This window comes from Carcharodon carcharias, unplaced genomic scaffold, assembly GCF_017639515.1.
Source record: "Carcharodon carcharias isolate sCarCar2 unplaced genomic scaffold, sCarCar2.pri scaffold_948_ctg1, whole genome shotgun sequence".
Classification (NCBI taxonomy): Eukaryota; Metazoa; Chordata; class Chondrichthyes; order Lamniformes; family Lamnidae; genus Carcharodon; species Carcharodon carcharias.
The window spans coordinates 37,232-47,500 of NW_024471172.1; the positions used below are offsets into that span (position 1 = coordinate 37,232).

A 10,269-nucleotide genomic window follows, 5' to 3' on the forward strand; every position below is an offset into this window, starting at 1 on the left:
GGATATAGGGAAGAAGGTGGGGATTGAGAGATATGGGGGAGAAGGTGTGGATTGAGGGATATGGGGGAGACGGTGTGGATTGAGGGATATGGGGAAGAAGGTGGGGATTGAGGGATATGGGGGAGAAGGTGGGGGATTGAGGGATATGGGGGGAAGGTGGGAATTGAGGGATATGGGGAAGAAGGTGGGGATTGAGGGATATGGGGGAGAAGTTGGGGGATTGAGGGATATGGGGGAGAAGGTTGGGGATTGAGTGATATGGGGGAGAAGTTGGGGGTTTAAGGGATACAGGGAGGAGGTGGGAGGGTGGGACGATGGGGAAGGAGGGTGGGTGGGTTTGTGGGAGCATTGGGAGAGGGTGGAAGGGTGGGGATGGTGGGGATCTGAGGAGGGAATACCCTCGGACCTACCCAGGAGCTCTGGTTTCTTGTTGGACAGGATCTGGTAGAAGATGTGATAATTCCTCTCAGCCTTCAACTGGAAGATAACCCGGGACTTTTCCAGGAGATCTGGGGAAGGGGGAGGCAGAGGCGTTATTGGTGGTGCGGTTCCGTGGGAGCCTTCAGTCAACCCTGTACAGGCAGAGGGGAGGCCATTCAGCCCCTCCCTCAATGCTACACCGTGTTGCCCTATCCAAGGCCCAATGTTAATGGATGTTCCTTGGTGGGTGGACATCGGTCTAAAACTCAAAACCAGTCCCTGAGGCACAGGGATTGGGGGGTTTGCCCTGCCTAGGAGAGGGAGTGGGCCCATTCAGCCCTTCGAGCCTGTGCTATCTCTCTGAAAGATCGATCCAAGCTCGCTGTGTCCCCCTCCCCTACCCCCCCCCCCCAAAAAAAAACCACGTTCTCCTCATCTCCCCCTCTCTCTGGGGCCTGGGCCGATTCTCCTCAGTCCGCCACCCCCTCTGGTAACCCCGGCCCTCCAAAGCACTGGAAGCATTTACCCCAGTGACAGAATGGCCTCCTCCTGTCCCTGTGTAACAGGCTCGAGGAGGGGGCTGAATGGCCTCCTCGTGTCCCTGTGTAACAGGCTCGAGGAGGGGCTGAATGGCCTCCTCCTGTTCCAGTGTAACAGGCTCAAGGAGAGGGGCTGAATGGCCTCCTCCTGTTCCTGTGTAACAGGCTGGAGGAGGGGCTGAATGGCCTCCTCCTGTGGTGTGCTCGCTGCATTACAATGTCTTCCTGAGCATTCTGCCAAGACTCAGGCCCTCCCTCGACTGCGCCAACGTGCACACCCCACCCCACCGAACCCCCGCTCTCCCCTCCTGCTTTCCCCCACTCTCCCTTCCCACTGCCGCCCCCCGGGCTCCCCTCGCTCTCTCCCCTTTCTCTGCACCCCCCTCTCTCCCCAATTCTCCTTCTCTCTATCTGCTCTTCCTCTGCTCTCCCTTCCCACTCTCCCCATTCTTCCCCCCCGCTCTTACCCTCTACTCTCCCTCCACTCTCCCCCCCCGCCCTCCCCTTGTACCACCACCGCCCCCCCCCCCCCCCCCCCCCGGCTCTCCCCCCCGTTCTTTCTCCCCGCCCTCCCTCCACTCTCAACCCCCCGGCTCTCCACATCCCCGCTCTCCCCTCGTTCCTCCCCCCGCTCTCCCTCTACTCTCCTGCCCCGCTCTCTGCCCATTCTTCCCCCCTGCTCTTAGCCCCCCACTCTCCCTCCAATCTCCCCCCCCCCCCCCACAGGCTCTCCTTACCCCCACTCACCCCTCCCGTTCATCCCCCCCGCTCTCCCCCTCCACTCTCCCCCCACCGGCTCTCTGCACCCCCACCCTCCACTCTCCTTCCCCGGCTCTCGGCAGCCCCACTCTCCCCCATTCATCGCCCCCGCTCTCCCTCCACTCTCTCCCCCACCCCAGCTCTCCGCATCCCCGCTCTCCCCCATTCATCGCCCCCGCTCTCCCTCCACTCTCTCCCCCACCCCAGCTCTCCACATCCCCGCTCTCCCCCTGTTCGTCCCCCCCGCTCTCCCTCCACTCTCTCCCCCACCCCAGCTCTCCACATCCCCGCTATCCCCCGTTCGTCCCCCCGCTCTCCCTCCACTCTCTCCCCCACCCCAGCTCTCCGCATCCCCGCTCTCCCCCATTCATCGCCCCCGCTCTCCCTCCACTCTCTCCCCCACCCCAGCTCTCCAAATCCCCGCTCTCCCCCGTTCATCGCCCCCGCTCTCCCTCCACTCTCTCTCCCACCCCAGCTCTCCGCATCTCCGCTCTCCCCCGTTCATCGCCCCCGCTCTCCCCCACCCCAGCTCTCCGCATCCCCGCTCTCCCCCATTCATCGCCCCCGCTCTCCCTCCACTCTCTCCCCCACCCCAGCTCTCCGCATCCCCGCTCTTCCCCGTTCGTCCCCCCCTCTCTCCCCCACCCCAGCTCTCCGCACTCCCGCTCTCCCCCCGTTCATACCCCCCGCTATCCCTCCACCCTCCCCCACACCTCCCCCAGCCCTCCGCCCGCCTCGTCCCCAGCATCACTCACACGTCTCGATGTCAGCCGACGCCAGCTTCCCGGTCGCTCCGAAGTGAATCCGGATGAATTTTCCCTGAGGGATGGAAACAAGATCAGTTGGGGTGGGGGCTGGTGTTCAGTGTCTCCCAGGGGGAAAACAGGCCCCAAACCCTTGCCAAAAAACAACCCTTAAAATCCGGCACCAAGAGCGTGTGACAGTCACACCGCAGGTTTCAAGGGCAGAGGTTTTAAAGGCCCCATTTCTGGTTCCTAACCCCGAGCACAAAGCGTCTCTCAAAGTGGGAATCCGGCGCCACCCTGTGTCGGTTCTGTCAACGGCGCCCCCATCACATAGAAGGGTCTCCTCTTTCAGGACTCAAGGACATTCCCGGAAGAGTTAGCGTTCACTCGACGACTCCCTCCCTCCCACGTGTAAGTACGAACCAGGTACGAAACAGGAGCGGGGGGGCGTAGGGAGAGACTCACCCCCGTGTGGTGTGGTCTCACCCAACGCCCTGCCTAACTTAAGCGCGACACCCTTACTTTTATGTTCAACCCCTCTCGTAATAAAGGAAGGCGTCCCATTACTCTCATCATGACTCTCTGTACCCATAAGCTAACATTTTGTGGCTCATGCGTTGGGACACCCGGATCCCTCTGCACCCCGGAATATCCATAGCCGTTCCCCATTTCAGGAACACTCTGCTTTCTAATTCCTCCTGCCCGAGTGAACGACTACACGTTTTCCCACAAAGACTCTGGTCCCTGGAAAAGACAGAACTCTACAAGGGAAGTAATTCAGCTCTCTTAAAGCATCTGTAAACCTCTTTACCCCTGCCGGAACATTTAGTAAAGGGTCACCTGGTGGCTAATGGTTTTGTTAGGAGATAGAGTTGGTTTTAAGTTAGTTATATTTGTATTTGCGGGTGTTGAGAATGGGTTTTAACGTTAATGTTTCAGTTTGATTTATATTTCTGTATTTGTGTGAAAAAAAGATCAAGCTGAGTTTTAGTTTTATGACTCTTAAAGAGAAGTTAAGCAAACGAGATTGGTAAAAATCCGTGCTTCTACCTAGCAACAGGGGTCCAGGGAGGCAGGCCCCACCCACACACGGAAAAACTAAAGAAACCGCGGTCTTTGAGTTCAGTTTGAACGCAGCTGCTGAAGCGGGAGCAACCCAGGAGGATCAGGTGGTCCAGTCCGGAGCTAAGGTTCGGTTGGAAGTAGCCGCTAGAGAGAGACTGGAGCAAAAGGGGCAGCCGGCAAGTCTCAGGCTAAGGAAGAAAGTCCCCGAATCCAGGGAGAGTGGAACAGGAAAAAAGTCGCAGGAAGATTTTCTGGTCAAAGGGACGACAGGAGACGGGAGAATGTCCGGGTCTGTGGGAGTGAAAGCCGGAAGTTTAGAGGAGGCAGATTTAAAACAAGGGCCAAAGAGAAGGCCGAAGGTTTGCGACTCTTGACCTACGGGCGGGAGAAGTGGTGGTGTACCACTGGCGGCCGCGTTCAGAGAGAGAGAGAGAGAGAGAGAGAGAGAGCGCGCAGAAGGCAGAGCTTGGGGGGTGGGGGGGGGCGGTGCGCGAGACGACGCAGTTGTGGGGGGGGTGAGAGGGACATCGGGAGGAGGGTTCGAAACCCTGGAGGTGGGCGAACCCTGGCGGACGGTGTCCGAGGGATCTCGTCGGTCCGAGACGAGGCTCCGAGGCAAATTCTCGGAGAGCGGAGGTTGGAAACCCTCTTGCGAAAGGAGGAGCTGGGTGAGATGGGCCGGGTCACTGTGTAACAAACGTCTGGGGTTCGGGGGGGCGGGGGGCGGTGTTGTGGAGTTGATGAGGGATCCACAGCATCTGGTTGGGGGGGGGGGCGGCATCTGTCAGTTGGTTTCAGATTGTGTGGTGTGTCTGACCACGTGTCGCCCATTAGTTCAGAAGGATTGTATATTTCACCTGAGCACTGGAGTCGAAGATAGCTTTTGTGACTTACACATCTGCGTACATCTGTACAGCTGCAGGAGGAGGAGTATTGTAATACCATTCGCCTTTTCCTCTTTAATAAATGTTTGCTTAGAAGTTTACTAGCAGACTCCTGTGACTCTGCTCAGTTGCCACTCTCCACGTATCCAATCAAACCAGCAGAAGTTAGGATCGATCAAGCGGTGTTGCGAACTGGGAAAAGGCTTGTCCCAGAGGTAAACTCAGCCTTGGGGGGGAGGGCGTGGGGGGGGCGTTCATAGTAAAATGGGGGCTCTAGCGGGACTTGAAATGCGCACACAGCGGGTGTGGAATAATAATTGGCCTGGGATTTTCATTTATAAAGGTGGCACCCCTCAATTCCTTTAAAATGTTGGCATTTATTTCGAGGGGACTAGAATGTAAAAGCAGGGATGGATGTGCTGCTGAGGCTTTATATAAGGCTCTGGTCGGACCACATTTAGAATATTGTGAGCAATTTTGGGCCCCGTGTATCTCAGGAAGGATGTTCTGGCCCTGGAGAGATGTCCAGAGGAGGTTCACGAAGAACGATCCCAGGAATGAAAAGGCTTTAACATGTGAGGAACGTTTGAGGACTCTGGGTCTATACTCGATGGAGTTTAGAAGGATGGGGTGGGGGGGGGATCGGATTGAAACTTACAGAATACTGAAAGGCCTGGATAGAGTGGGACGTGGGGAAGATGTTTCCATGAGTAGGAGAGACTAGGACCCGAGGGGCACAGCCTCAGAGTAAAGGGAAGACCTTTTAGAACAGAGATGAGGAGAAACGTCTTTAGCCAGAGAGTGGTGAATCGATGAAATTCATTGCCACAGAAGGATGTGGAGGCCGGGTCATTGAGTGTACTTAAGAGCGAGATAGATAGGTTCTCGATTGGTAAGGGGGTCAAAGGTTACGGGGAGGAGGCGGGAGAATGGGGGTGAGAAACTTATCAGCCATGATTGAATGGGGGAGCAGGCTCGATGGGCCAAATGGCCTCATTTCTGCTCCTATGGTCTTATAAACGACATAGATGACTATGTGGGGGGTAGGATTAGTAAGTTTGTGGGTGACACAAAGATTGGCCGGGTGGTTAACAGTGAGGCTGAGTGTCTTGGGCTACAGGAAGATATAGACGGGATGGTCAAATGGGCAGATAAGTGGCAGATGGAATTTAACCCTGAAAAGTGTGAGGTGATACACTTTGGAAGGAGGAATTGGACAAGGAAGTGTTCAATGAACAGCATGGCACTAGGAAGTTCTGGGGAACAAAGAGACCTTGGCGTGTGTGTCCATAGATCTCTGAAGGCGGAGGGGGCATGTTAGTGGGGGTGGTGAAAAAGGCACGTGGGACACTTGCCTTTATCAATCGAGGCATAGATTACAAAAGTAGGGAGGTGATGTTGGAGTTGTATAGACCCTTGGTGAGGCTACAGCTGGAGTACTGTGTGCAGTTCTGGTCGCCACATTATAGGAAGGATGTGATTGCACTGGAGGGGGTGCAGAGGAGATTCACCAGGATGTTGCCTGGGGATGAAACATTTAAGTGATGAAGAGAGGTTTGGATAGACTTGGGTTGTTTTGGTTGGAGCAGAGAAGACTGAGGGGCGACCTGATCGAGGGGTACAAGATTATGAGGGGCACGGACAGGGTGGGTAGGGAGCAGCTGCTCCCCTTAATTGAAGGGTCAGACACGAGGGGGACATAAGTTCAAGGTGAGGGGCAGGAGGTTTGGGGGGGGGGGGATGTGAGGGGAAACGTTTCTACCCAGAGGGTGGTGAGGGTCTGGAATGCGCTGTCTGGGCTGGTGGTGGAGGTGGGTTAGCTTCACATCCTTTAAAAAGTACCTGGATGAGCACCCGGCACCTCATAACATTCGAGGCTGTGGGGGCCAAGTGCTGGTCAATGGGGTTAGGGAGGTAGGTCAGGGGTTTCTCACGGTGTCGGTGCAAACTGGATATGTCGAAGGCCTTCTTCTGCACCATGAGATTCTGTAATGGGAGAGGTTTAGTCCGCGGGTGTGTGTCTTAATTGGATTAAAGCCCCGCCAGTCTGGGTGTTTAGATGGGCACTAATTTTGATATGGAAGAGAGATAGCGTGCATTGGCATCTTTTCAATAGAGCATTCAGGAAGTGGGGTGAAATCTTGCACCTAGCTAGCGGAGACCAATCAATATGTTGATATCACTAATACAGTTGGTACAGTGAATGGGGTATCACTCTTAAAAAGGTGAAGGTTAAAGAGGCTGGTGGGACAATGAGAATTCGAATCCAATCGGCGACAGTAGGTATAATGTGAGTAGTTTGCGAGTGTGGTGGGGAGAGGCAATGTGAGATCAAAGGGCAGCTGTAAGGCCCCAACTGGTTTCACAGGAACCAAAGTGAACAGAACCTCATTTTGAACTCGTGAAGTGAAAATGCTTTGCTTGCTGTCTGGTTAAGTCCATGTGTTGCTGTCGTTTCAAAGGAGATTAGTTTGGGAGTTTGTTAAAAGTTATGAAGGTTGTTGACTTATATATTTCAACTTGTGTAAATTAATAAAATGTTTCAATTAGTTTCATGTAAAACCTCTCGAGAGTTGGTCCGATTCCTGAACTTAGAGTCGCATCTCAAACACGGCACTTAAAAATGATTGGTTATGACAGTTGTTTCTAGTTTCCCTCTTTGGAGATTTTGGATTTTTGGAATAGCTCCGCCTACACCAACTGGGTCGATCAGAACAAATACCAGAGAGCTCGCCTTCTCCGGGGTTGAGTGCAGGGGGAGTCAGTCGAGTGAGCTAAGATCTAGTGGCTGATGAAAGCAATTTGGACGTGAAAAGGGAACTGAAGGAACTTGAATCGGAGGCAAGAGAAGAGGAAAAGGAGGGAGAGGGAGCGATTCGAGGAAATGAGGAAACACGACACCTCCGGAGGGAGAAGATAGCAGTGGAGGAAGGAGAGAAGGAACGAGAGAGGGGAAAAGGAGGACCTTAAAAAAAAGGGGCCGCAGATGCTGAGGAAGGTTCTGTTGATGAAAACAAAACCTTCAGCCTAAAACTCAGTGCGGAGACGTTTACATCTGTGCTAACACTTCCGATCTTTGAGGGAAGAGATGTAGAGGTGTCCTTTAACTTTTATTCTGTAACGGGACATGGGTATCGCTGGCTGGGACCAGTGTTTATTGCCCATCCCTAATTGCCCCCTTGAGAAGGTGGTGGCTGAGCTGAGCCGCCTTCTTGAACCGCTGCTGTCCCCATGTGGTGTAGGTACACCCACAGCGCTGTTAGGGAGGGAGTTCCAGGATTTTGTCCCCTGTGTGGTGTAGGTACACCCACAGCGCTGTTAGGGAGGGAGTTCCAGGATTTTGTCCCCTGTGTGGTGTAGGTACACCCACGGCGCTGTTAGGGAGGGAGTTCCAGGATTTTGTCCCCTGTGTGGTGTAGGTACACCCACGGCGCTGTTAGGGAGGGAGTTCCAGGATGTTGTCCCCTGTGGTGTAGGTACACCCACGGCGCTGTTAGGGAGGGAGTTCCAGGATGTTGTCCCCTGTGGTGTAGGTACACCCACGGCGCTGTTAGGGAGGGAGTTCCAGGATTTTGTCCCCTGTGGTGTAGGTACACCCACGGCGCTGTTAGGGAGGGAGTTCCAGGATTTTGTCCCCTGTGGTGTAGGTACACCCACGGCGCTGTTAGGGAGGGAGTTCCAGGATTTTGTCCCCTGTGGTGTAGGTACACCCACGGCGCTGTTAGGGAGGGAGTTCCAGGATTTTGTCCCCTGTGGTGTAGGTACACCCACGGCGCTGTTAGGGAGGGAGTTCCAGGATTTTGTCCCCTGTGGTGTAGGTACACCCACGGCGCTGTCAGGGAGGGAGTTCCAGGATTTTGTCCCTGTGGTGTAGGTACACCCACGGTGCTGTTAGGGAGGGAGTTCCAGGACTTTGTCCCTGTGGTGGATTCTCTCTTGTTGGAGATGGTCATTACCTGACACTTGTGTGGGTGTGAATGTTACTTGCCACTTGTCAGCCCCAAGTCTGGATATTGTCCAGGGTCTTGCTGCATTTGGACACAGACTCTTTATTTCGTTTGAAAAATTAGATAAACAAATGAAGCGGCCAAGAGAAATCCGGACATTGCTTTTACAGTATAGATTGGTGGGTAAAGCTCATGAGGTGCCTCACTTTCAGAGGGGGTATCGGTGGATTGCGATTGACTCAGAAAGGCTATTCTGAGTTTATATGAGTTGATCACTGAGGAACTCAGGTAGGAATTTCGGAATATAAGGAAATAGCATGGGCAGACCTAGATTGAGCTTGAGAGGTCAAAGCAATATAATTTTGACCATTGGGTACGGGGGAAGCTGAATTGAGTGGGGGGTTGGTGGTGGGTGGGAGTTATCTCGGGTGTCTTGGGGCCAATATTTACCCCTCGGGGGATGAAACATATAACGCCGGTCATGCCCGTCATGCTCTTTGTGGGAGCTTGCTGTGCGTGAAATGCAAATGAATCTGCTGGGTCCAACACTTACGAATCTCGAAGAGTTGTCATTGCGTAGAGTCTTGGCATTTCCAAAAGCCTCCAAGGCGGGGTTGGCCTGAATGATTTGATCCTCCAACGTACCCTGTTTCATTGAGGGAAGGGGGGTGCGGGGGTTGAGGGGTCAAAGGTAAGAAGGTCAGGGTCAGAGGCCGGCACACAAAACCCGCTCCTCCCGCCTACCGCCTCCCAATGCCTAGCCCCCCACAACCCCACCGTCCTCCTTACTCCCACCCGGTGACCTGGTGGGGTCAGGGTTCTGGGTAGGGACTGGAGGAGGCCCTTCAGACCCTCTCCGGTCTATCCCCACCCACCCTCCTTGGCCCCCAGGTCCATCCATGCCTAGGGTCAGCCAATGAATCTCTCCCTCCGATTTAGAATTAATTATTAACTTTGAAACCCCATCGAACGACTAACCCCCCCCCGCCTCAATGCTCGAAATCCCGGGGTGCACAGTCCCAGTCTGTCTCATTGTAATGTAACCCCTGCAGTCCAGGGCGCATTCTGCTGAGGGCCCACGACACTCATAGCAAAGCCAAGGTATCCTGTGGAAGGTGGGAACCAGCCTTTGTTGCCCCTCAGTAATTGCCCCCTTGAGAAGGTGGTGGGTGAGCGGCCTTATTGAACCGCTGCAGTCCCTGTGGTGTAGGTACACCCACAGCGCTGTTAGGGAAGAAGTTCCAGGATTTTGTCCCTGTGGTGTAGGTACACCCACAGTGCTGTTAGGGAAGAAGTTCCAGGATTTTGTCCCTGTGGTGTAGGTACACCCACGGCGCTGTTAGGGAGGGAGTTCCAGGATTTTGTCCCCTGTGTGGTGTAGGTACACCCACGGCGCTGTTAGGGAGGGAGTTCCAGGATTTTGTCCCCTGTGGTGTAGGTACACCCACAGCGCTGTTAGGGAGGGAGTTCCAGGATTTTGTCCCTGTGGTGTAGGTACACCCACAGCGCTGTTAGGGAGGGAGTTCCAGGATTTTGTCCCTGTGGTGTAGGTACACCCACGGCGCTGTTAGGGAGGGAGTTCCAGGATTTTGTCCCTGTGGTGTAGGTACACCCACGGCGCTGTTAGGGAGGGAGTTCCAGGATTTTGTCCCTGTGGTGTAGGTACCCCCACAGCGCTGTCAGGGAGGGAGTTCCAGGATTTTGTCCCCTGTGGTGTAGGTACACCCACGGTGCTGTTAGGGAGGGAGTTCCAGGATTTTGTCCCCTGTGGTGTAGGTACACCCACGGCGCTGTTAGGGAGGGAGTTCCAGGATTTTGTCACTGTGGTGTAGGTACACCCACAGCGCTGTTAGGGAGGGAGTTCCAGGATTTTGTCCCCAGTGTGGTGTAGGTACACCCACAGCGCTGT

At 54.6% G+C, this 10,269-nt stretch overlaps 1 protein-coding gene across 1 annotated transcript in view; it reads right to left on the reverse strand.

The window, feature by feature from the left end:
• Window positions 1–398: 398 nt before the first annotated feature.
• Window positions 399–10,269, reverse strand: part of LOC121275221 (myosin-7) — a gene marked incomplete at its 3' end in the record, with an annotated part of 29,672 nt that continues 19,801 nt past the window's right edge. Inside the window, exons 8-10 of the mRNA XM_041182644.1 lie at window positions 8,914–9,006; window positions 2,474–2,537; window positions 399–509 (exon numbers count right to left, since the gene is read on the reverse strand). Coding sequence (XP_041038578.1) covers window positions 399–509; window positions 2,474–2,537; window positions 8,914–9,006 — 268 coding nt within the window. The remainder of the gene's footprint in view (window positions 510–2,473; window positions 2,538–8,913; window positions 9,007–10,269) is intronic.